Consider the following 27,089-nt stretch of genomic DNA (forward strand, 5'->3'; position numbering starts at 1 on the left):
TAGAGAAATCGCTATGAAACAGAGGCGAGTCGAATTTGCCTCCCCAATGTAAAGAGTGCTTTGTAAAGAGTGCAAGGATTCTGGGCTGGAGTCGCGATCAGGTGGCACGTGAAAATCTTGACGCTTTTATGATTCAAAATAAGGGAAGCACTTGTTTTAGCGACAATTCGGTATCCCTCCGTAGTATTGAAGTTTCATTTCTTGAAACTTTTGTTACGATTGTTTGACACTGCTTTTGCTAAGAGATGGCCCCCTCCTTTTAGTTTTTTATTCCTTTTATCTTTTCAGATTGTTTTATCTCTTATCTGTTAATTTATCTGCAGGGGCTAAATTTTCTTGTTCGTTATCCTGATGTTGCTGCTTTTTTTTTCCACATGCTGGGTTCGGAGCGAGTATGCGATGAGTCTCATGCTTGAGCTGAATGTTTAAATATGCCACTTTTGCCTGCAATAAACAGTCGGGATTTATTTACCTGAACGCCTTTAGGTCCCGGAATTCCTTCGGGTCCCTGCAGTCACACGCCCCCCAAAGAAATAAAGATATAATACCTGCTCGAAAAACCAACGGCACTTGCACACAAGACGCAGCATGCGTACGAAAAAAAAGAGTCAAGACAAAAATCTGCATTCGAGTAAGGAAAATGCAGAGCGACAAATTAACTGAGATATTTATATGTGTGCTGCAAAAACTAGGATGACGGAATTATTCTTCGTTTTCTTGCGTTTATTATTCACCTTGTCATTTCAAAACAGAATGATACACGCTACAATTCTCTGGAACCAATATTTATTTAAGCCCCTTTCCACAGTCTCATAAAATGTTGCGCGATTTCAAGCGGGGGGGGGGGGGGGGGGGGTGAGAAGGGGCACAACCAGTTTTAATGGCCGCCATCTTGGATTCCAGAAACCGAAACCATTTCGTCCCATGACGTCATACTCACATAGTTCCATCACTATCCATCATATTGGACCGTGACGTCATCATTGGCACGCGGCAGGTGGTTGTTTCTAGAATGCTATTTTATATGGCGCTACAAGCCTCAATGTGGGATGCGCTGTTTTCTAGTTGCAGCCACAGATGGCGCTTTGATCTCGGGGTGGTAGGAGACCTCAAGAAAACTCGAAACGTGATGAGTAGTTCCTGCCACAGATGGCGCTGGGATCAACGGTGGTAGCAGACCTCACGAAATCTCGAAACGTGATGAGTAAGAGCTAACGCTCTTTAAACGTTTAACGTCGGCTCGAACTGACAGGGAAGGCTATAGTCAACATTAAAAACTAACAGAACTAGCTGTTTAATACATACCGGCTCTCCCTGTGGTCCATCCGAGCCTTTGGGCCCTTCCATCCCAACAGGACCCTGTAAAAGCAAGTTGGATTGATGGATTGAACTGAAACCTTTCCCTGCTTCTCCTCGCTTGATAGCCCCACTTTCAGCCACAGCGACAGCAAAAAACAAAAAAAATATACTTGTGCCAACTCATTCGCATCGAAGGCACGTCTGCGAGCAATGTACACTGTAAAGATCCTTTATGCAAATAGAAATGTACTTCGAGAAATGCACTACTTAAAAAAAAGAGTTCTACTTAAATGGTGAATGAAGGTATATGAAGAAATCTCAATTATGATGCGAAAATTGCATAAAGGCACAACCTGGCCGGGCTTGCGGATGCTTGCGAAGTCGACGTTAAAGTCGCTTTAAATACTTCCAGATTTTTCGGAGTACCCGGCGAAGCAGCAGTGAAACATCTGCAGCATACAACCACCGCCCTGCCTCTGCACTCACTTCCTTGTGCACCTATATCACATGACCGAAGCCGCCGCACTCCCAAGAGCGCCCTCTCCCAGGCTCACAAGTCCTCGTGGCCCGAGTTCACAGGGATAATATTGTCTTTCAATGAACGCCCCATTTATTGGTTACGCCTCTCTATGACGCGAATGCCGCAGCTGTTTACCCTGGAGAAAGTACCGCACACAGTTCCCGCTAAAAAATAAATAGAATAATAGTTATTCATTCTGCTTCAATACCGTAAGTGTCCGTTAGGGCATTACATAGGAGGGTGGGACGCATGATCAAAAACTCGTCAAAGCATTGCATCGTCATCGCAAGTTAACAATACCAGTTATTTAAAAAACAAATAAAAATTATTAGGTTTTTTAGGCGACACTGAAGAAAATATACGGTAAATACGGTATACACAAGCAGTATATACAGCGATGCGCATGCAGCCGGGTTACGATAAACACACAAAGAATAAATGATGTATTTAAAGCTAAAGTAAAAAAGTAAGGATAAAAGCAACGACAGAGAGGGAGAAATAAAGTGAGGGCGGGAAACTTCTCTCATTCAAGTCAGTAATCCTGAATTAACCACTTACTCGTAGTTGCGTGGCTACAGTGTCTTGAAATTTTTTCGTTGCTGGCGATGCAAACAATGTCTTCATTAATATCATTTCATTCATTAATCCCCAGATAAAGAAACCAAAACCGTAATAAATACGCTCGTGCAAATGCATGGCTCCACCCCACGTTCAAGATCGAGCCGAGGAAAATATGAGTGGGAGGTGAAAAACAGAGACGATGGGCTTCGCTTCTAGTTTCCAACACCTCAAGATTTAAGCAGCGCTTAATCCTGGATTACGAGGAATCGATAAAGTGCAATAATACGATCAGCTGTGTTTTGAAGAGGTTCTAGTTTGCATATTAGATATGATTCATGAGGATTCCAGGTAAGCGAGGCATATTGGAGTTTCAGGCGCATAAACAAGGAGTTTTGTTTCTTTGTTACCATTACGACATGACCGTCACATAAAACACAAGTATTTTTTAGTATTGGCTAGTATGTAATTAATGTGTGCGTTCCAAGACAGGTTAGGTGTAAGGGACACTCCAAGGCATTTAATACTGAGTAAGCTCTTTGCAAGATTACTGATAAGATTGTAGAACAACTCTTGGTTACTTGGTTATGCATTGTGAAACACACAGGCTTTGTTTTCTTTTTTTAAAAATTATAGCATCTTCCAGTCTTGACACCGTTTAGTTAGGCTCTTTAGGTCGTCTTAGATTTGCGAATTTTCTTGACCCGAGCGCGGGCCCCCTTCATACAACCCTCCCCTTCTTTTAACTGCAAATTCTTCCTCGCTTTCATGTTTACACTGACGCTGTCACGGGAGGGAACCTCCACCATCTGAAAAGCTGCTGGCAAATTCATTCCTCTTGTTTACACGGGCCCAGTCCCGTGCATCACTTAAGACGGCAAACACTTCAGATAGTAATGACTGAACTAAAGGACAGCACTGATCGAAAAAGTATGCTCAAAATTGAGCCAGTGCAGTAAAATCTAAATATTTATACTCAAAGCAGAAAAAAACACGAAAAAGTTGGGCTGATTCGCACATATGAAACAAGTGGTTTAAATAAAACGGTTCTTTCCTTGTGTTAGGTCAGTGAGAAGAGCGCGAAATCAGAAAGGAAGAAAGACAAACAGCAAATCAAAGGAAACAAAAGAAAAGATGCGATAACGCAAGTAAGAACTACGGCAGAACCTGCGCTCCTGGAGGTCCTGGAGGACCGGTGTCACCACGCTGGCCTTTTTCTCCTTTTTCGCCAGAGTCTCCCTTGGCGCCCGTCCTACCCAAGAGGCCGCTGTGACCCTGAGCATCAGAGCTGTGGGTTAGACACACGAACACAGCGTACATTGTTCAAAGGGCGCGAGATCCTTACTCTAGTGAAAGAGCTGTGCGCTCTGTCTGGAGGCGTTAAGATTGGCGTTAAGAAGCAGCTTGGTTCCAGGCTTATACATCGAATTTCCAGTATTTGCACTCAACAGCAGAGAGTTTATATGAAAGGCTAGCGCAGCCGCAGCCCATACGTGAGCAACGTAGTTTTGTCACTGATAGTTCTCGTCCATTCTAGATCCAAGACACTCCGCGAGCGGCATTGAGGAGTTTGAACGCTAGCTGCAGCGATTACGGAAGCCAAGGTCCTCTGACTGCAGCTTCGCATTTCGTTTGAGCAATATGCCGCTGAAGCCATTCACTGTTTGGTGACATCCTTCGCCTGGGTGCTGCGCAGCAATTCTTTTTTACCTGCCTTTTATCTTTCGGTACGTTTATCTGCCGTCCCCATATGTACGACAGATAACAGGAGGAACACCAAGTTAACCTACTTAATTCTTCTAGTTTCTTTCTCGGCTTCGTTTATTTTCGTACCTGAAGAAGCGTATTTGGTTACCTCAGCGAGGTATCGTTGTGCGTATGACATCTCAGTGCCTCGAATTCAGTTTCGACCAACTAATGTGCATCCCCTCTTTGTCCAAGAATAATTCTCAAACAATAAAAGAGCCTTATGGTAGCTTAAGGACTGTAATGCATAATAACTGCGCAGTAGTTTGCCGCTCTTCTTCGTTTCCCAGTCATGTAAGCTCTTTTAAAAGGAACAATACGAAACACGCCTACAAGGAGACAGAAAAGAGCTTGAGAACCGTGTCCTCGTCTTACCTTACATGATCTCACAGGCGGCATTTGGTTGTTTTTTCTTCTAATTTCTCGTTAGTTCATTTTCAGCCATGAAGTGATTTGATTACACTATACTAATTTTCATTTATTCAGCATCACAAATAAATAATAAAAAAATTGTCCCAACATTTCCTTGGTTTGGATGACTGTCGGGTTCCTTAATATAGCATGTAAGCAAGGTTAGATGAGACGCATACCTTGAGTCCTCGCTTTCCTCGATCACCCTTCATTCCCTTGTCGCCTGGTGCGCCCTAAATAAAGCAAAAAGAAAAACAAACGTTCTTGGTGGTCCATTGAGCGTCAACCCGATACAGTCAGGTACACACAAGACATACAATGATACCAGAGTCGCAAATTGGCTCAAAACTCAGTGAGCTTTTGTGAAGCAGGGAAGTAATAAGTAGTTCGTTGTTCATGATGCTAGTTTATTTTACTCAAGCATTGATCAGTCCCAAGCTATTCGTACAGTTTCTGAGAGGTCCCACGCTATGCAGCTCTGCTTATGGGCTCAGACTTTCCAGATGCTGCTCCTAAGTGAAAGTTGTCGTACCAAGCATGACAATCTAAATCGTACGTGCCACTCTACACAACACTCCACTATTCTACTCCACACTACACTACACTACACTACACTACAGTACACTACACTCTACACATTGAACATGAAATAAATGTTAGCGCCACATACCACGTTTCCAGGCTGGCCTGGTGCTCCCACTAAGCCCGGGGGTCCGACGTCACCCTAGGAGAATATGGTGTATTGGAGAATTAAATATCTATTTTTCAGTACACGCATATGCGTCATTGGATAGCCATGCATACGGTGAATGCATGCGGCACATGTCCATTTATTCGTCCAGCATCATGTAGCTCAAAAGTTGTTAGCATCCCAAATGCTTGTCCTCCAGACAGGGGGATACGGCATCGCAGATTGGCCCGTCGAGATAGGCCATCGAGAACCTTGTTTTCTGCCCACACGCAGCTACGGTTAACTTCCAACTGCCGCAGTCTGTGCTGCCCAGTAGCGATCCCTGCTCAACTATTCAGAAGCCCGTCTTAATCGTACTAGCACCAGCTATATATAAAGAAAATCGAATGCTTTTGTAGCTGAACGTTTTCGAAAATATGCATCCCCGAAGACGCTAGCGCAGCGTAGTGAAAGAAACATGAACTTATGATTTGTCGGAAATTGAGGCACGTTTCTTCGATCCACCTGCAGATGGCATCAGTTACCATTCCAGCCCCATTTCAGCCTTGCAAAAATATTTCCTTCTTTTTTTCCTCCCGCATGCAGTTTGCTTCCATATACATCTCAGAAGCGCAGAAAATCGGGCACGAACGAAGTGACGACGTACATAGACGAGCGCTTCTTCCACATTGTTTATTCGTTGAAACCAACGGCTCTTTATACACGTGTTTCAACAAATAAACCAGTTTTAAGTAGTACTCTTCTGTGTTTAGTGTCCCTTTGTCCGCGCCCTAGTTTTCGCGCTACCGTTCAAGTCGATCAACCATGCTGACATACGATATACGCATCATCGCACTCACTGCAGGGCCAGGCGACCCTCTCAGTCCTGTCGGTCCTGTCGGTCCCGGTGGGCCCTGCGAAATGGCAGTATAGCGCATGTTTAATCTTATACAGGGAATTCAACATACACACATACAAACTAGCGCAGAGAAAGCGTAGAGTAAAGGAACGACAAAAAGGCCCTAACCGGCGGTCCCGTGGGGCCCTGCAGTCCTTCTGGTCCAACCTGACCTTTGTCGCCTTTCTCTCCTGGAAGACCGACGTCCCCTTGGAGGCCTGCTGGACCCATCGGACCCTTTGCGACAGTGGGAATAGGCAGTCATGAAAAAAATGAACAAACGCATTCAACGCAATTTCTCATAAGAACAGTAAAAGAACGGGTCTTCAAATCTTGCCCGAAGTTCAGGTGAAAAACTCAAAGCAGCAAGAGGAGGTCTCATATGCATATATGGAAGTCTCACGGGTTTTCCGGCGGCTCCAGGGATGCCCATTTTTCCCATTTCGCCTTTCGCACCCTGCAAAGTGAGTGGTCACATATTAACTTGTTTTGCATGTCACGCAAAAACGACCAGGTCATACCATTGGACCGGGCTCTCCTGGCTGACCGTCGACTCCATCAGCTCCTCTTTCCCCCTTCAAAGAGAAAGGCGAAAGATAAGAACAAGTACATCTGCAGTTATAAAAAAAAAACGGCGTGCGCAGGCAACGTACAACTAAAAACTTCAAGATATGAGGTCTGATAGGCAGTAAAACTCGCATTGCTTTTGCATGCGTAAACTCGACACAATGCGTTTGATCATTGTTCTTACCTTTATTCCTGGCAGTCCGGCTTCACCCGATGGCCCTGGAAAACCTGGTGGACCCTGAAATTTTCGATTCGATAAGTAACTGTCACGTAAATGAAGATTTCTTGTGCGTCGGGAATCGGTATTCTACTCAGTTTAAACCGAGAAAAAAAATGATAGCCAAATTTATTTGTTGAAATTCGGTTTTAACCGAAAAGGGTCAGTATCCTTGTTATGCACGGCAAACGTAGCTGTCTACTCAGTAGAAATTGCACTCAGTCAAAGGAGAAAGTTCGCAAAATATGAAAGCAGGGTCCGGTGAGACGATGGTATAGCGCTGGATTAGGAGCGCGGTTGTACCTTTTTCAGCGTTTCACCGCTACATTACATTACTCCTCGTCAAATGCCGTCTCTTACAGCTACATTAACTCTGTTCAGTCATCATCTGCATAGGGCAGTTAAGAAAGTTCCTCCCCTGCAGGTAAGGACGTTAACACGAAACTACGCAGAGACGTCACGAAAAACTGTCATGTTCTATCTACCACGATGGTTCGACGCCAATTCCATCGCTGCGTCAACATGCAGACCACGAGATGCATTTGCCCTCTCGCTCGACCAGTGCGACCCAATAAAAACATGACAATACAATTTTTAACTTCCGTTTTTGTCCGAAAATTCTATCACTTACCTTCTATTTCTTTTTTAACAGCGGCAGCATTTCCTGCTTCTAGTAGTGATTTGAATGCAATATACGCAAATCAATTACTCACGCTGACAAAAAGGCCACGACAAACTGAGATTTTTTACTCGGAATACTCGGATTTTTACTCGGATTTTTTACTCGGTGCGAGGAAAAAGGAACATTCGTGACCTGCGTGGTCATTATCACGTACGTTACTTTTGCAAGCAATGAAGCTGAAGAAACTGCATGACATAATACAACGGAAAAGGAAGTTCGACTATGGCGCTGTAGTCACTGCAACGTGTCACCAGCGGACGTTACACGCCTCATGAGCTGTTTCAGCTTTGTGCGGAAAACTGGACCGGATTTTCTCGTGCTCCAGGAATTGCACAAAGACGTTTTCTTCGTTTCAAAAACTGATGCGGCATCGTCTTGTCCATGGCTTAAAACTCGCCATTGGCACTGATTTGCAGACTGTGGCAATTTACGAGCAAATTAGTGAGTGTGATTAGTGGCGTCGTACTTAAGGTATACCTGTCGCTGTAACTGACGTCCGCAGCAGCTGGTAGTTTGTTCCAGAAAATATTTTGTTTTTATTAAGCAACTTCGCATTTTTAAGACTTTCAAGCATTTCTTAAATTGTTCGCTGAAAGACACGGCGTGTAACAGTCACATTTAACATGAATTTTTGTGGTTTGAAGAACTTCCGGCTGACTGGTGCAGACGCGTACGAAAGTTCAATGCAATTATTTCCGCACCTAACGACGTATACGATGTGCCTCAAAAGGTTCCAAGAGGTGTTTCAATTCCTATTTTTCTTCCACACTGTAACAAAGAATTCCAATCATGTGGTATGTTTATGTGTGCAGTTTTGCTCTAACATATACATAGGCTAATACAAACAGCTGAAGTTTGTCTATAATATGCCAAGCTAAAATATGGAAGCGTTGCGAATGCAGCCGCTGGCGTCAGATAATATAGGCCTGAAGTCTCAATACTGGTCGCAAATGAGAAAGTCGTGTGGGCGCTTCACGCTGGTGATTACAGCAGTAACGACAGCCGAGCGTACTGCGGCAAAGGGCCAAGTAAGGTGGTGATCAGTCACGAGCCATTCCAACATGCGAACGGTTTCGAGAATTCGGCTTCTGGCTTCCTCAAGACAGTTGCAGCATCCACAGCTCAACCGGAATTTAATCAGACACAGCATAAAGCCACAGTATGTCTGCAACTATTATTTGCTAGTAAAGCGCTCAGTGTAAGACACGGGAGAAGGCTTTCTCAAGCAATGCGTTCCAGAATATCGGCATTGTTCTCTCTTCCGAACAGCGATAAATGATGCCCAGAATTCCCTCTGTACGCTCTTCAATATTAGGTACGGCACCGCGAACACCGGTGCACACGTCACCAATTTATAATCTCAAACAGACCACTCTCGCCGAAAACGGAGCTTTAATAAGCTTGAAAAGATCAAAAAACTAAATTTGAGTGTCACCACAACAGGCCAGTATCGAGATTAAACTGCGGTGCGTCGACGGGGTTTCGTGTCGAGGATCGCTGAGACCGGCTACACCTTCGTTCACTTCAAGACGGTGATCACGGAGCAGCCTTTTTCGGTGTAGACGTTACAAGTTTTAACTAAGTGGCAGGAAAATTTTTATCCAATTTTAGCAGCAATAAATGCGTATTTTGCTACCGGAAAACAACGCAAAAAGGAAAAACAACAGAATCAATTTTTAAAGCAAAGGAAAAAATTTGGATGGAGTAGTGTTCCTTTGAATGATTCATTTGAAGATCAATAGAAAAATCAGCCACGAGAAGACACACGTACTGAGGGCAAAACACATGTCTAGAATGACCAAACTCTGTGTTCCGCAGCTCCCAGAGCCTCTGCGACCAGGAAAGCAAAAAACGATGATGAAATCCTCTGAGTTTCACTGCGCATGCTTACATCGAGACCATCCAGAACATGTTCTAGGCAAGCATTTTGCCCTTTGTAAAAGAAATAAACCTTTGTGAGTGTACCTCAACCCCAATAAGAGCCAAAAGCATGGACTGCTCTGAAAGCACGACAACCAAAAATAGGTATCTAAAATCTCTGCAGTAGCGGATCACGGACTTCCAGTTAGGATCACAATTCGTCGCACATCCCAGGAAAAATGCTGCCAAGGACGAGCACATTCGTTCGTGCTCTACATACTTGCAGCATTTTTGCCGCCACTTTGTTCCGAAGCAACGGGCGCAGCCTATATCACGCTGTAGTGTTCCTCACACTAAGCCAGCTGAGAGCCCAGATGTCCTGAACTTAGTGTGCAGGAACAAAATGAACATCTTCCTTATATACCCGTTTTTTTTTCTTCATAACCAATTTGAGCGCCTTGGATTGACAATAAGAGCTTTTTGCACATTCTGTGGCCTGGACCTCTTCAACCGTAATTATAAGTAAAACTTTATTTCCAGTTTTGTTTATGGGGTTTCAACGTCCCAAAGCGACTCAGGCTATGAGGGGCGCCGTAGTGAAGGGCTGCGGAAATTTCGACCATCTGGGGCTCTTTAACGTGCACTGACATCGCACAGCACTCGGGACTCTAGAATTTCGCCTCCATCGAAATGCGACCGCCGCGGCCGGGATCAAACCCGAGTGTTTCGGGTCAGCAGCCAAGCACCGAAACTACTGAGTCACCGCGGCGGCTAAAAACTTCATTTCTCATGTTCGCTTCAGCGTGCTCCCTCAACTGTAAAATTCAAGGTATTCCCTGCCTGGTATTCGTACAATTGTCGATAAGTCTTTACCCAGTGTGTTTATTAGAGTCAGTACATTAAAATTTCGTTCAACGAGAAGCAGACAATTTTTTTTCTACGAAACTTTTCAGCCTGCCCTCAGCTTCTTTAGTCTTGATTATGAGCCTTTTGGCTAGGGTGTCACTACTAGAACGCACAAATAGTGCAATAAGCCCACGTGGCGGAGAATCTGTTATTGCTGTCTGCGTGCACGGCTGAGAAATTTCTCCTGCGTGGCCTCCTGTGTGGCGTGGATTAATGTGAGACCATTTGTTGAAGTCGGATTTAATCTTCAGGCAACTTGTAAAAAAAGCCAAACACTTAAAGTAGGCCTTTCTTCTTCCCTTGGCAAAGCGTGGTGCGTGTTGCCATAAGCTGGCACAGGTGGTGCAGGTAACGCAATCGAAGAGACTCACGGGCGATCCTTTTGGCCCTTCCAGCCCTGGCGGTCCTTTGACTCCCGGCACTCCCTGAAGACCTGGCTTCCCTTCCTCACCTTTCGGTCCCGGGGGGCCCCTCGGTCCCTGAAACCGAAGGACCGCCATTAGATGCAGCACAACAAAAACCGTTCAAGGGGTATGTTGCAGTCATCGTAAGAGAGAGTGCGGAAACGCGTGACATAAATTAGCAAATCGTTGCCTTATTAAAGGGAACGTTTAGTAAGCTATGTTGGCGGTTTCATGTCCGCAAAACGTGTCCGCAGCCATTGTGGAGAACTAGAAAGATAGAACGTCTAAAAAGTGGTTATGATCGAAGGAGGATGATGTGAGGATGCGGCGCAAAACAAATTTGGTTACGATTGGATGAATAGTTGATTAATAAGGGCCAAAAATGTGCAAAATGTGGCCGTGGTCAGAGCAAAAGTGGTGCCATATTTAAAACACAGGAATTGCAGTACCACGTGACCAGAAGTGTGGGCGGAGCCAACGCGCGGCGCCAAATTTGAAAGTTTGGAACGAAGCGTGGTGGGACTTGGATGAATTGCCCAAATTCTCAGGCAAATAGCAGCAATAGAGGCAAAGAGGAGCAAATAGAGGCGACGATTGCCGAGGAGGCGTCAATGCTTTCGCATTACTCCAATGCGGGTTACAGCAGTGATCTCGATTTTTTTTCATCGTTCATAGATATCAACAAACAAACGTTGTCAAATTAACTGCTGTCGCCCAGGCAACTTACTCATCTAATTAAGAAAGGCTATCTGCAGAGGAACTGCGTAAAATTTAATAAAAAAACCTTCAAATGCGTATTTTGCCCCAGCCCTGCGGAAAAAAACGAGACATTGTCCGGGCAAAGCCATGCGCCCTTGCAAAACTAACAGTTTGCAGTATGGTAGCCAGTCCACAGGATACTGGAATCTTGGGCACCAACACAATATTCACGAGTTTATCCGCATGAAAACAACCGCATCCACGCATCCAAACAGAACCCAGAACTGTTTCTTTCTAGGCCCCGTTACAGAGTAGGCTCTTCTACAGCCACGTTTATTTTTTTTTGCATGTAGCCTTGCTATGCAATTATTTTTCAATTTACTGCCTGCTTCGCAACATTTTTCTGTTTTAGCGTCACGATTGTTTCTCTTTCACCTGCTTTTTGTCTAAGGGGTATACGATTTTTATCGATTCGCTGCATGTGAACATAAGCTACAGCACGGGATTTTATGTCAAAACGAACAAAACTTGTTCCACTGCCATTATGATCTAATGCAGACGTGCTTGCTCGCCATAAAATGTACGGGGCTGATTCTTCAGAAGACGTACCTTTTCTTGCCCTCATAGTTCCTCACTCTTTTTTTCATTTCTATGGTCGGTGTCTTAAGGAATACTAAAACGATTCGTGGCATATAGGCCCTCCTAGTTTCTCTCCAGAGCTTTCTTCGTGTCTTCTTCGTTCCACTAGGCTATTAATGCTTTTATTTTGAATTTTCAGGTGATCCTAAAGAGGGAGAAATTAGAGTTAGAGTTTTACGGCAAGAAATAAAACCTTTATCGTTACCTCGGGTACTGCAGAACACCGAATTTCACCCCATGTGTAGCCTGCAGGGTATATAAATCCTTCGCAAGAACGTGAGGTGCAAACATTCCTAAACTTTGCATGAGACAACACGAAGAACCAATTGTAATCAGAAATCTGGGATGCTTGGTCGGTTGAGCTACACAGTTTTGAAAAACGTGACGAACAGAATTTTGAGCATTTTAATGCTTTTTTTCGCCAAGGCTCACTTCAAAATTCTTTTTCTGTCCTTAGAAGAGGCTAGAATCGTCCGCCGAAAGTTCAGTTGCAGACTGGGGAGGAAGGTTCTGGTCCGCGCCGCCCGGCGGTGCCCCAGCCTGCCAGACCCGAATCGACCTTGCTGCTGCTCCCCAGCCACGTTCCCTGTCCTAACCACCTGACACGACGAACTGCGGTCGACGCAATGACCCGACCTGCCGATCCCACCGGCCCATTTTTTACGTGCGCAAGCTTAAACGTTAGGGACGCTAAGCAACAAAATGTTACGTTTTAACCCAGCCTTTTTTACGTATATATTTTCACGACAAAGACGAATCTGGCAGTGGGGCGGAACAGAGCACTCACGACATTCCGGAGGCCATTAAAAATCATCTCATTGCCATCAGTGATTACAACTCTACGGCTGGCTGCCACGGAACAATATTTTGAAAACAGTCATTCATCATAATCAGCGCGCTTCTTAGCCATTTTTACAAATTGAATTGTTTAGACTTTTCGCAACTTACAGCCACCTTGTGAAACCCACTATAATCAGCGTATCCCACCACGTGACCACATATCGGTAAAATATCGCTTTGTTTTGAGTGCAAACTCCTTTTTTTTTTCAGGGCTGTTCGGCTTGTTTAATTATATTTTACTCTCCAGTGCGCCCTTGGACAAAAAACAACGCTTCCTTCACATCGTCGACCATGTGTTTTTAGCTTTTTTCACTAGATGGCGCCAGAGTTTTTATTTCCTATAACTAGCGGCAACTACGTTCGACTAAAATTTTCGTCAACGAGGTGTACATCACTGCGACGTAACAGCTTTGTGTGTAGAGCAATTAAAATGGTCGCCACTCTGCACTAAATATTTTCAATTACTCTCTGACGGTGAGGTTCATAATAGATTTTGGTACAGCACTTTTGCCAACGCCCAATCTCCATCGCGCTCGCTGATCATGGTTTTCAGCATCGAGATACATAAAAAGGGGTGCATGCACTGATTGAAAAATTCTCAGTAAATATCATCCACAGCATTTTCAAAAAAATCGTTGAGGAACCCAGCACCTTAGGCAGCAATCGTTTCGTTGCACCGAAAGAAATTCGGTGCTGGAAGTTCAGTGTTCAGTCCATTTAAGCGCCATCTGCAGACATCCCTGAAAAATAACGTCTGCTTCCAGCCTACCAGTGTATCTAAACAATAAGTGAGGATTAGCGGCTGGGTACTTAAACAACAACAACAACAAAAACGTTTCCCTCTAGTCATCATGAAAATAAGCATGTCTGTATTCGAAAATTTCGCGCACATGCTCTACTGATCGACTTAACCTTTTTCTACAGCAAGAGATTCAAAATGGGCTGATGACAGAGCACTTCACTGCAGTAAAAATAATATGCGAAGTAGAAATCTTGGCTAGCATAAAGAAAGTTCTTAACTTCTCCACAGAAGCTACAGTTGCTTGGCAGGAACTGAGGAAAAGAAATTGATACAGTAATACGACGAATACAGAATAAATTATCTTTTGTCTTTTTTACGCGCAAGAAAAACATAAGCTTTTCTGACTAATACTGGAATGAATGACATAGACAAAGCATTGATCAATGAACAAAAAACAAATGAAACTGCGCAAGTGTTGCAAATTGGGCTTGTTGGTTACCGATCATATTTGAAACAGCGCAAGGATGGCACAGAGTAAGGAGGCACCACGAGCGCAGACTATGGACTGGTTTTATTCCAAGAAGCTCAGGAACCTATTGTGCTTGACAAGCTAATAACAACAAAAAATATATATGTTTATCTCAAATATATTTATTTATGTCAAACCTATATATGTTCCTGAGCTTCTTGGAATAAAACCAGTTGATAGTAAGCGCTCGTGGTGTCTCCTTACTGTGTCCCGTCCTTGCTATGCTTCAAATATGATAAAAAACGAAACATGCGCGGCCACCCTGAGCAGAATCTGTGCATACGTACTGGTTCGCCATCTTTACCCGTTGGTCCAGGAAGACCCGGCGGACCGTCGTCGCCTTTCTGACCCTGAGGGCCTTCGGGTCCTGGAGAGCCGGGGATACCTTCGCCGCCCTGTTGAACGTTTAAGGTACGCGGGTTTCAACAAATAGCAGTGTTGCAAATTTATGCTGCAGCTGCAAGTGGCAAGGCTAAGGTAACGTAAAATGAGCATGACGTCATTAAAATTATGTGACATGAACGTCACTGCGCTTATTCGTGATTTAAAATATGCTAAGCACAGAGGGTCAACCATATCTGTGAATAGATCTCACTGACAACCACTTCTATCAACTTATATATGCACGAAAGAGATCTGTGTCTTTGGCTCAGCTCAGTTGATTGCAAGCATTAAGTAATTACGATATCCACACACTTTCGCCTTGTCTCCGTTTTCTCGAATTAAAATAAAATTCTTCGATGTCAGGCGGCTTTGCGATGAAGATAAAACCTTCCAAACGCAAAAATAGAGAAGTTTTAAAGCATCTTTCTGTAAGAAATACCAACATTATTTCTGGCATTCTCGAACATTATGATTTACATAAAGTCAGGCATCTAGGAGTCATACATTAGGCATAAACTGAAGTTTAAGCAAGCTCCTGCCTCACCTTGGCTCCTACAGGACCCTGCTCACCGGTCATTCCTGGAAGTCCTGGAGGCCCTTTTTTGCCAACGTCCCCTTTGTCACCTTTCACTCCTCGGGGGCCAGGAAGACCCTGCACAGGCACGCCAAAATTCAGCAGTATGAGCAAGCTTGCTGATAATAGGTTACCCCGACATGAACCTTAAAGATAAAAACTTAACGTATACCTATAACTAGTGTATGTTTTGTAAATATTGCTCTGGTCGAATTCTGGTTAATGTTTGCTGTGTGTGTTTTGTAAAGCCAGTGTTTTGTAAAGATGTCTTAATATATTGTGTAAAAATACTGAATGTGTGTTCTATTATGTAATGCTCTTCTTGATTTTGTGTAGCCAGTGGTGCCGCCTGTCATCCGGGTGGCGTGGCCTCGTCAGGCAATGTATGCCTTTTGCCACGTCACCCTGGACAACCTCTTCGTTGTCTGAAATAAATTCTGAATGAAAAAAATGAATCCAACGGCTGTTATGATCGTGTATGCAGCACAAGGTTCACTTCGTGGCTCACTCAAGCCCGTGCATCTGCTTCAGTTCTTAAAATATGCAGTGCTGCTTAACTCTACTATTAGCTGTTCACGCATAGTCTCGCAAAATCAAGATTCCGAAAACATGACTGGTGGGGATGTTGTAGCAGGTAACCTTTCCAGTGGAGGTGTCAGAGTTTCGCAGGATCTGTCGGCGATAAATATCCCCTTTGACAGGCTATGTACAAAAAAAGACGTGTCAGAGGGATATGAGAGTAATGTGAACGCATGAATGGCGCAGAAAACAATAACATTATAAAGACGGTGACGCTGAACAACTTGTCGCGCGTTACGAGAGCTTCGTTCCTACACCTGACTACAAACATGAGACAGTATCTCTTGTGGTTTTCGTCGATACACTAAGCTCTTCAACTTTTCTGCGTTAGTGCGGCGTAATGGGCATTTTAGAATTCTCCAATGACAGGTTTTTTTCGAGGGGACGATCCTCACAACTATACTTCAGGGAGCAAATCAGCCAGTTTCGAACCTGAATTACTCAAACGTGCCTCGTTCCTAGCTACAGTCTCAACAAGAGCACAGGTTAGCGATTACGCCAGGGAATTACTGACTGGAAGCGCTGTGAGCGACATAGCAGCATGCGTATTTGCTCCACACGAATTGCTGTACGTTGAAGAGTCTGTGAAGGTCGTTGACAGTGGCAGCACTGTAAGTACAGTTTATTCAAACCTTTTGCACTTTTACTCATATCATCGGTGCGCTGCGACCTACGGAAGTGACCAAGAGCGCAGCCCTTATTCGAGTTTTTGCTATCAGTATTAATACACATACGCACGGTCATTCAAACCAGAGTCTCCGTCTGCGGCATTTGCGGCTAACTCATCGCAGAGTGCAGCCGCTCTCACCTGCGGTCCCGGGGCCCCGGCCGAACCTACAGCGCCGATGGGGCCGTCCTCCCCTTTAGTTCCTCGTGGTCCTGCGGGCCCCGGAGGACCTGGCTCACCGTCTGCGCCCTGCAGAGGAATGATATAGTTACATCCAGTAACAGGCACATTCCTACATACTTCATGGTTTGCGCAACACAGCAGTACCTGCAAGTGCGCATACCCTGACGCTGTTAAAGGAACACTGAGGAGAGGCTCCAGCCAACTTTGTTCGGAGAAAAAATCGATTCTATGGCTTTTTATGGCTATATGGACGTTTGCGCAGCAGCAAACGACGTATTTATTGCGGGAAAGTTAGACTTAGCAATTGAACACATTTTTCCTGGCAGTCGATTGAAACTCATGACTTCAAGACCGGAAAAGGCTTCGTGATCACCATTTGGGTCTGAATGGCGGTGCAGACTAGCGTCAGGTATCTGCATGACAAAAACTGACCTCAAGTCATCGTTATTGGCCTCCACAAACTAGCGGTGGTGGCGTTACCTGCATTTAATTTTTTACCTTTTCTAACCTATGAGAGCCCTGTATTCAGTTAGAGTTGCCCCTTTTTCCATAGAACGCAGTAACCAATCGATACAGCCCAAGTTCACTTTGTCCTTAGTACCCTTTTAAAGGTTTCCATGCAAAAACTGATACAGAGCCTTCAGCGGCCGGTATCCCATGTGCATTACGTGACACACGACCTTGAAAACTTCGTGAGGAGTTCTGCGCCCATGTTTTGGCGTTTTAGTGCCAAATTTTTTAACGGACACAAAAATTCGAATACCTTGGACGCCAGTTCAGTTAGGTCACGGTAGCACGTTTTGTTTACTTGTTACGCGACTGGTACATGTGGAGCTTCATGCAGTTGCGTTTTATACCATTGTGATTAAAGAATTATCAGGAAATTTCTGGATGTAAAAGAGAACTAATAGTACTGCAATGGTCTGGCGACGTCACCTAATGCTTAATATTTTATGTTGCATTGAGAGATTAAATTTCCAACATTTTACTGAAAGCACAGATAATGTCACTGAGCTGTTGTTTTTCTAAAATTTTAAGGCCCCTCCTCTGAATTTAAGACTATGCATCGTAATGAAGAACGTCAGAACCAAGTTTCTTCGCTCTGATCAAAAACACAAAGGTAGTGAGTGCATTTAAGCTGTGCTGAGTCCCTGTTCCGTCTGTCTTCTCTTTGTACCAACCTAAATGTGCCTCCCGTCTCCTTCGGAGTTCCGTTTGAAAATATAAATCCAGCATTTATATATACAAGCAGAAACAAAAGCATTGAACAAGTTCATTATTTCAACCACAGACCACAACCGCAAGGTGCCAACTGGATAAAAAAGAAGTCTATAGTGTAAAAGGGTTTACGCTAATAAATTCATAATATTCATTCAACTCACAGGCCTCTTAATGCCTGTGCATTTATTCCTTAAGCCTGCTCAATCTATTCATTAAGCTTATTTCCAAGGCCGCAACTTAAGAATGCTGAAGTTAACATGTAGTAATAAGATTCCACATTATTGCGGCAGCAAATTAAAATAATCTCCATAGACGCAATATCTAGAGTATTGTCCCGCGTTTGCAAAGGCACATTACAAGCGTACTAAAAATACGTTGTGAACTTACAGGTACGCCAGGCTCTCCCCTCAGTCCTTGAGGTCCTGGCGGACCTAAAAGACCCTGGAAGGATTGCAACAGCAGTACAATTAAGCGTTTGCTATACGGGCCACTGTCAGCAACACATATAGTACATAATAACCATGCCGCTTCTTCCAGAGGTCAAACATTCGGTTCTGTTTACTGACCACAACATCGACGGTCCACATAGGCATTTTATTTTCGTGCCTAAATACTGGTGTTTTCTGTATCTGGTGTTACAGAGCGGCATAAATAGGACCAATGTGATTATATAAAGTACGCTATATATAAAGTACAATTTCATGTGAGCCAACCTAGTGAAAGCGTGCTCCACATAGTTATACACAAGGCATAACAACTATAGGAGCAAGATTTTGGCATCACTATGGACGTTACATTGGACACCACTGCTTAAAAGCGACGATTATGCATTGTATAACATTCACAAGAACGAAATAAGGAGTCAGTTATAAAGTCTGCTTGCATTAAGCAGTGTGTTGCAGAAAACAGTTAAGAAACAAAACAACTTGCCGTATCTCCTTTGCCTCCTTTCAGTCCTTTCTGTCCAGGAAGGCCAGAGTCACCCTGTATAAATTAAAGACAACGAACACTTGTGCTGCCATTGCCAACATGCTTGTCGGAAAAGTGCCAAGTGCTACTTCCGCTCAATGACCAGCATACAAACCTCAAGGCAACAAACCTCAAATTTTGCCTTATGCCTTACATAGCCGCAAGAAACTCAACACTTATTGTTACCGACATACATTTGAGCGTTACCTCACAGCAGTGCAGTACAAAACGCGTTTTGAGAGAAAATGAATTCAAGAACGCGTGTTTTATGGTGATGTTGAAAATTTGATTCAACAGCGACCGGGTTACTTGACCAACAACGCTTTGCCTAACATGTTTGGTACGCGCGATGAGGGGTCAGAGATCAACTTTCTTGAGTATTTCACCACAGAGAAGTCGAGCACCAGGCCAGGAAAACATTGGTGAACAGTGAAAAAGGATAGGTACCCGAAGGCAGTGGAGACCTAACTCCGCACCTCCAGCATACGAGGCATATGCTCTAACCGCTATAAGCCACCACTGCGGTAATTGCGTTATGTACAGAGCGTTTCAAGTAACTTCGACCAGAGTTGCTGCATTGTTTAAGAATAACAAGCGCTGGATTTTCCAAGAATAACGCTAGAACAGTATCGCTGACGGTCGGTTAAACAATTCCTACTTAACCAGGCGGTCAGTAGCTATAATACTCAGCATTTCTAAGTGTTCAAAAACCTTGAAAATCTGAAGACTGAAATTGTACACAGCACGGTAAGAGATTTCAGTGGTGCTATTTTTTATCGGCAGTTTTATTTCGAGCGCAAATAAATTAAGAACTCATAACAATACGTGTGAAAATAGACTATAGATGGCTTGCACATGACGTCCCAGGCGCCATGGCAGTGGACCAAGCATAGCTTCCACCTACATCAAAACAGGTAGCCATAAGCATGTTAAAAAGCGCACAAAATTTTAACATAGTCCTGGTACAGCATCATGGCGGCTGCTTTGACGTCGACGCGAGCCATCCGTACCAGGATGAGCGCCAGCTTTAAGACACCTGCACCTTGGGCACCGATTCTCAAAAATAGCAGCGCAAAAAAACGGGGACGGAGGGTAGAAAAACACAGGACAAGCGCTGACTCTCTACTAAAGTTTAATCGCAGGAAATGGGAAAATATAAGGAAACAGGCAACAACCGAACAACAAAACCTCAAGGCACGTGCTATTAGACCGGGACAAGATAGGCAACCTCACTGTCAAGCAGGAACAGGGATGGTTTGCTGACGCACAATCTTGATTTTCTTTCTCATTTGGTAGGCTCCGCGAGAAAAAAAATACAAGATTGTGCGTCAGCAAACCATCTTTCCTTTTTCTCTATTGGTGCGTCAGCAAACCATCCCTGCTCCTGCATGACAGTGAGGTTACCTATCTTGGCCCGACATAGTAGCACGTGCCTTGTGGTTTTGTTGTTCGGTTGTAGCCTGTTCCCTTATATCTGCCTGATTCCTGTGATTAAAGTTTAGTGTAGAATCAAAGCTTGTCCTGTGTTTTTATACCCTCCGTCCCCGTTTTTCGCGCGGCTATTTTTGAAAATGTGTCACCAACTCGCCCGCGTAGCTATCGTGTTGCACCGATTTACTCTCGCTGTTGTGGAGCATGCAAGATAACGCAGCCTCATTAGCTACCAGCAGTTTCGAGCGGCCAGACTACCGGCAGCATGCGGGGTTCCGGAAGTACGTGCTAGTAAAAGCGTTCACAAGGCTGCGTACTTTCTGAAAATAACGGTATTTGGCGTTTGTCTCAAGGAAGCATTTCTTCTTTTGCTATGCGGGGGTTTCTGAACAAAACTCTGAATAAGACTTCGAAAGTTTCTAACTGAAACATCACCCTGAATCATTACCAACGTATTTATCGCTACAAATTCATATGAACATAAAAAGACGCCTGCACACATCAAGCGGGGACCGACAATACCATGTGAATTACCGTCTAATCAAATAAGTCGGTGTACATTTAAACATTACTTAATGCAAAATGAAGCACCAAAGATATTTAAAAAATCATCCAGGGTAACTGCCCCACAAGAATGTAAATATATCGGGAACACTTTTTTCTTATGGAATGAAAGCTTGCACGCGAAATGATTTACTTAACGGTAACGAACAGCCAAGGGCTGATGGATTCAGGGGTCTGGGCTGCGCCATAAAGATTTTCTTCAAAAATTCCGCGCTTGCGCAAAAGCAGCTCGAGCTCTTTTTTTTTCCGCTCACCTTGTCGCCATCCTCTCCTGGTGGTCCGACGGGTCCCGGTGGACCTGGAAGCCCCTGGGTGTGGATGAGAAGGACTCTATACCTATACAGCCGTGACACCCAACTCACTGCTGTCGCTCGAATGAAGTTTAAAGCGCAATTCTGCTTTTTTCATAATACCATATCAATGTGCTTGCGCTCAACTTCATCACAAGACTTTAAGAGCCATGCTTAAAAACCGGAAAACATCATTAACATATTATACCTCTCTTCCCGCGCCACGATTTTTGCCTTTCGTCATTGATTGCAGTAGCGTCACGTTAGTGTTGTGGCCACCGTAGCGCGGTGGCTGCGGCGGGTGCTTAGATTTGAATGAAGTTGGATTAAGTATCCAGTTATTACCACGGCTAACAAGCTGGAACCCGTAAAGCGTTGTGAGTTCATAAAGCATGATAAGAAATTCGAGATGCATTGGCTGTTTTCATCTGAAGTGTTTAAAAACATTACAGCAAAAAAAGTGGCATAAGACGTAGCACACCAACTGTGTTGATAAACCTTTCTGCCACTCGCTTTCGAAGGGTCAGCAAAGAATCTGCATCTGCGGTCAATTGTGAGCTTTACGCTGCCAATAAAGATTCTAAGCTATGCGAATAGCACTGACCGCCTTTGATGCAAAGGACCAAGCTTCTCTTCTATATACCATGTCGTTAAATATATTGCAAATAGCAAAGTCAAACTTCATTTTTTTTTATTTAAGAGCTTGACACGAAGGACACAACGCGCAATTTTTCTAGACCAGACTTTGTTGTGTTGCTGCCATGATCCGCTCAAGTATATTGCAGAGCGATAAACCATTGATTTACGTGCTATAAATGTCTACTGAAGGTCCCAACTTATGAAAATAATGCTTAAGAATCAAATACTAACAATAAGGCAAATATTACCAATGGAGCCCAAATCACCCCAGAAGCAGTAGATCAATGAGAAGATAACGCATAGTCATGAGCTCTCACCCTTGCCCCTGGGAGTCCGTCACGGCCAAGGGGACCAGGACCGCCGATGTCACCCTTTCATGTAATGAAATAAAGAAAACGGCTTGTCATACCGCCCAGACACTGCGGCGTAATTAATACGACTTTCTGCCAACAGACTACATGTGCAAAGAGACCTTACAGTTTGCCTGTGAACGTTTAGTTTAGTTTAGTTTATTTGGGGTTAATGTCTAAAAGCGACTCAGGCTATGAGAGACGCCGTAGTAAAGGTCAAAGAAAATTTTGACTACCCGGGATTCTTTAACGTGCACTGAAATCGCACAGTACACGGACCTCTGGATTTTCGCGTCCATCGAAATTCGACCGCCAGGATCGAACCCGCATCTTTCGGGTCAGCAGCCGAACACCATTACCTTGGCTGTCAACGTAAATCAAATCTTTAAATGCAGCTGGTTTTCAACAGATCGCCTCTTACTACGGGTTACGCACATACTGTCGTACTAGCATGACACTCGGAAAGAAGAGATCTAGCAAAAAATTATGCGTGCAAGACCAAATATTAAGCATTTATAATCTTTTTTACTAATCAAGCTTTTTGAATGAGCGTACACAAACATTAAGAGAGACTATAAGGTATCTGGAGTAGGCACTTCACGATATTCGTACAGGCTTAACAGAAAACGACTGCGATAAGAAAGTGCACGCTGCTACGTGCATAAGTAACCAAGCAGTTCAAAAGCGCCATCAACACGCCCGCTCACCTTATCTCCCTTGGGACCTATAGGCCCGGCTGGGCCGACAGGGCCGCTGCGCCCCTGGAGAAGGGAAAAAAAGAATATAAACACGTTGTCAGCAGTTTCGCTAGAACAGTCATTTTAGCTATAAAACTCAGGAGCAAGGTGCACACCGCTGAATGTGTATGACTGTTATGCACCCCCCAATCAAAGATACACCGGCAGTGAAACAGCATATGACAAAACCTTGGCACTGCAGCAAGTGAGTAAAAACGAATGTTCGACACCTGTGTTAACTAGACTAGTTCAACTCGACAGGAACAGGTAATGTAGATTAAGGAAAAGAAAATAAAGAGAAGCCCGCCGAATGATTTATTACAAGGCACAATAACTGCAAAGTAGTAAGAAAGCTCTGAGTCAGTACCGCACCAAGCGGCTATAAGAAACCCGCATGGAATCCCTCTCTAATGAAAGAGACTAACTTAGCGAGAGGTCAAAAACGAAACTGACGACAGAAGTAGCGCAGACCAGATGGGAACCATCTCCGCACTGCAGTGATGGAATCCTACGAGGGGTGGTTATAACGGCGCTATATTTTCCATGGAATTTTGTCAAGAATCGTTTGCTTCCCTAATGTGATCGTGAGGATTTCACACAGAAGCCGCTGAAGTAAAGGGAGATCCAGGATAAAGCAGAGTAGAACGTCCGTGAAAAATTCTGTAGCCCAGCATTCTAATCATATAAGGCGTCTTATCTTTCCAGTGGCTCCCGCATTAAAGCTGGTTACTCGGAGATAGTGGGCCAGTCAGGACGCGGACTGTTTCGGAGGGGCCGCTGTGGAAGGTACGGACTGTGAAAAGAAATGTGATGTTTAACCGAAAATACCTAAGAATTCCATAGGCGGTAAAGAGTAGAGTACAACCATTGGCCTGTCAAACAAGGATACATTGTACGTGAAAGTTGAAGAGGGAAGAATATTAGTCTAGTTAATTTGGTCAAGGGAGAATATATTACGTAAACGTCATGTCAGATAGTTTACGATAAAAGTTCTCCGTGATACCATAGAAAAACATGGTCTTTGATTGATAACCTAAGAGGTGTCAAAAGGCGCGGCAATGATGGAAAAGATTTTCTGTCATATTTCGGCACTGATGAAGAAAAGATAGCTAATGAATTCAACAAGTTTTTTTCGCAAGTTTCGAGTAGTGCGCAACAGCATCCCTTATTTTGTACTCGTAAGAACAGCTAAGTCGAATCTGCACACCGACCTCTGGTAAGTGAGGATGAGCTAAGTTCAATTATTTTTGGTGTTAAACGCAATAGAACTGTGGGAATAGACGGCATTTCAGTTGATGATCTGCGAACCTTGTTCGACATACCTAAAGGCATGTTGCTATCGCTGTTCAACAGCATTATCTCAAGTGGCATGATCCCGGCGAACATGAAAGCGGTTAGAATTACTCCAATTCACAAAGGTGGTGCACATGATAGGTATGAAAATTATCGTCCTAGTTCAGTCTTGTCCTGTTTGGCTCAACTATTAGAAAAAAATCTGCTGTTTACAAAGACAAGTTCACTACATAAGCACAAAATCCTGTCACTGCGTCAGTATGGTTTTGTGCAAGGTAAAGGGACGGAGATGTTTTTGGAGGAATTTTCTGACATGTTAAATTGATCTTTTGAAAGTAACCAAGTGGTGTGTGCACTGTTTCTGGATGTCAGCAAGGCTTTTGACAGCGCGTGTCACAGTGTGTTATTGTGTAAACTGTCCAGGTTAGGCTTCCGTGGAGTGTTTCTTTCGCTTTTTGAAAATTTTTTACAGCAGAGAACGCAATATGTCTCGACTGGGCGGGCAAAGAGCGCTTCTTTGCTAATAAAAGCTGGCGTTCCTCAAGGTTGCATAATTAGTCCTTTGTTATTTAACGTCTACGTGAATGATCTTTGAAACGCTGTGCCTGTCGGCCTGTCTCAGTACGATGACGATACTCTCCTCGTATCCCAATAGCCGAACTACTTTGACTCACTTTCTTCTCTTCAAGCTGCAGCAACTATTGCTATGGACTGGTTCTCACAAAACCTAACCAAAGTTAACAGCTCTAAGACTCAACTTATATGCTTTCACAGCCCGATGAAGAAGGTAGATTTAAACCATCAGCTGTTCTTGTCCGGATCTGATTGTTCTCAATGTCAATGTGTACCCCTGAGCTATACAACTACAGTGAAATACCTAGGAGTATACTTTGATAGTGCTCTTTCATGGAAAGATCACTTATCCCACGTTTGTAAAAAGCTCCGAACCGTCTCCTGTGTGATTTACAACATTAGGTACCACATGCCGTTTTCAATACTCAAAGTTATAGTAAACGCTCTTGGTTATAGCGTACTGCGTTATGGCATAACGATTTATGTTCACTGTGCAGTTTGTTGGAAATACGGGATCAACTCTCTCCTATGATATTTGCTAAATATAAAAAGTATTGGCTATGATTTACGCCTTCACTCTAATTCTGATGTCTTTAAGGTATTTTCGCTAACTGATTTTGATCGCCTTTTGATGGAAACGATTGGTGCATGAAAATTCGTGAGGACGAGGGTGAGGGAAGAAAGAAATGGTGAGGAGAGGGTGAGGGAAGGAAGATATGATGAGGTGAGGGTGTGAGAGGGAAAGCTGCACTGTCTGAGGGCGAGGGTGGTGGCCGGAATCGTACTCCGGGCTAACGTTCTTTTTTCTGTACAGCCCGTTATGAATACCCATTTCAAAGGCCTGATTCTTAGGTTAAAGCTCCGTGGGAAAGACGCAGTTTCTGCAGTCGGGATGTACACGAGGCGAACACGAAAGGCGGGGAGACGCACGTCTTCTCCGTCGCCGCGATGTACGACACCGCTGGCAATGCTACGCCGAAAAAAGTGGTCTTCTATCTCAAAAAGCACATTTTTAAAATTGTGTAAAGTCTCAGGTGAAACACCCTGTATAGTGCGCTAATAAGGGGGCACTGGCTGGGCCGTGCGAGTGGCCGCCGGTCCAACGGGAACCGTGGCACCGCAGTCATCATGTTCATTATCACCCCTAGTGTCAGATGATCAGAGTGTTGACTAAAACATGTAGAAATTATACCTAGTAATGCTCTTAATTCCCAGGTTTGGGCCTTGTTTACAAGAACGGAGTCCAATTTCAGCTGAGTGAGGTTTCAAAGAACTAGCTGCGGCGCAAAAAATGCTTCTACGAAATTTCACGGCGAAATCAAAGCCTGTTGGTGGCAGTGGTGTGGAATTTTTTTCATTCACCCTGTGGGTAGTTCAGCACAGTCGTATTTTCTTTCTATTTTCGCTAAAATTCCAGTGTAGCAAAGCGGTGCCGCAGTGTGGTGGGCAAAGCCAACCACTGCAATCTTAGCATGGAAATAAAGAAGCAGCTTAACCACCTTGGTCTGAATCATCGCTCGCTCTGACTTGCAGTGTACAATGTGGTAAAAAAAAAATATGTACTGCTCTCCAAATAACAGGAACATCGCTTGGTTTATTTCTGTCCCTGGAGAGACCTGTGGTCACGTAGTGGCGCGGCTGATTTTACAAAAACCAAATTCCTTGCAGGCATGGTAGGGAATTGACACTCAGTGTTTGATAATGCGTAGACGTGGAAGAAAAAAAAAATCACGGGCGATTTAGCTTGACGTTTTCTTGAGCTTATCTGCCTTACTTTGGTTGATATATCATGTGACTTAAGTTTGTGTATATTTCATCATTTTAGACTTGCGCTGCGGTAGAATTGGTCATTCTCTACATTCCCAGATCCCTGGAAGTCCCGATTCCGCTCCTGGCGCAGAAGTACAACAGTTAAGCTACGCGCCACTGCCCTGCGATGACAGGGGCTGCCATAGGTGGGGTTTGTGAGACATATGTTGTTTCTGAGGAATATCTCGCGACTAGTAATTAATTGAACTTCCAGGGTGGGCAGTTTGTCCAGTGGGCAGATTGTGACGGCGTCACAATGTCACGTGACCAACGTGGCACACGTGAACACTCTTCGGCGGAGTGGAAGCGCTAGGGCACTAAAGGCACTAAAATGGCAACCACAGGAATTTTTCACTCAAGACTGGGGGAGTTAGTGATTGGCATTATTGATCAAAATGCTGCATTTTAGCGACGTGTTTGATTTTGAAGTCGCTTGAATAAAGTTTTATTAAATTTAAGCGACTGCAAAGAGCCTCACTGCAGCGGAAACCCGGCATCGCACTAAGGGAAGACAATAAAGAAATAAAAAAATCATAGCTTGTGGAGCGGGATCCGACACACCGCGGCGGCGCTGAACAATCAGTCACGCTGGCCGCTGCATCAGACCACTACGCCATCGCCTCAGCTTTTTTAAGCATG

General features: G+C 44.1%; 1 protein-coding gene across 1 annotated transcript in view; it reads right to left on the reverse strand.

Moving 5' to 3' along the window:
- LOC144114881 (uncharacterized) overlaps nucleotides 1-27,089 on the reverse strand; it is a 57,435-nt gene that overhangs the window by 10,650 nt on the left and 19,696 nt on the right. Inside the window, exons 6-24 of the mRNA XM_077648885.1 lie at nucleotides 22,746-22,799; nucleotides 22,006-22,059; nucleotides 21,014-21,067; nucleotides 18,726-18,779; nucleotides 18,183-18,236; nucleotides 16,533-16,640; nucleotides 15,116-15,223; nucleotides 14,475-14,582; nucleotides 10,706-10,813; nucleotides 6,854-6,907; nucleotides 6,624-6,677; nucleotides 6,506-6,559; nucleotides 6,232-6,339; nucleotides 6,065-6,118; nucleotides 5,205-5,258; nucleotides 4,714-4,767; nucleotides 3,545-3,652; nucleotides 1,306-1,359; nucleotides 473-508 (exon numbers count right to left, since the gene is read on the reverse strand). Of these exons, the coding sequence (XP_077505011.1) occupies nucleotides 473-508; nucleotides 1,306-1,359; nucleotides 3,545-3,652; nucleotides 4,714-4,767; nucleotides 5,205-5,258; nucleotides 6,065-6,118; nucleotides 6,232-6,339; nucleotides 6,506-6,559; nucleotides 6,624-6,677; nucleotides 6,854-6,907; nucleotides 10,706-10,813; nucleotides 14,475-14,582; nucleotides 15,116-15,223; nucleotides 16,533-16,640; nucleotides 18,183-18,236; nucleotides 18,726-18,779; nucleotides 21,014-21,067; nucleotides 22,006-22,059; nucleotides 22,746-22,799 (1,332 nt within the window). The remainder of the gene's footprint in view (nucleotides 1-472; nucleotides 509-1,305; nucleotides 1,360-3,544; nucleotides 3,653-4,713; nucleotides 4,768-5,204; nucleotides 5,259-6,064; nucleotides 6,119-6,231; nucleotides 6,340-6,505; nucleotides 6,560-6,623; nucleotides 6,678-6,853; nucleotides 6,908-10,705; nucleotides 10,814-14,474; nucleotides 14,583-15,115; nucleotides 15,224-16,532; nucleotides 16,641-18,182; nucleotides 18,237-18,725; nucleotides 18,780-21,013; nucleotides 21,068-22,005; nucleotides 22,060-22,745; nucleotides 22,800-27,089) is intronic.

This window comes from Amblyomma americanum, chromosome 1, assembly GCF_052857255.1.
Source record: "Amblyomma americanum isolate KBUSLIRL-KWMA chromosome 1, ASM5285725v1, whole genome shotgun sequence".
Taxonomy (NCBI): domain Eukaryota; kingdom Metazoa; phylum Arthropoda; class Arachnida; order Ixodida; family Ixodidae; genus Amblyomma; species Amblyomma americanum.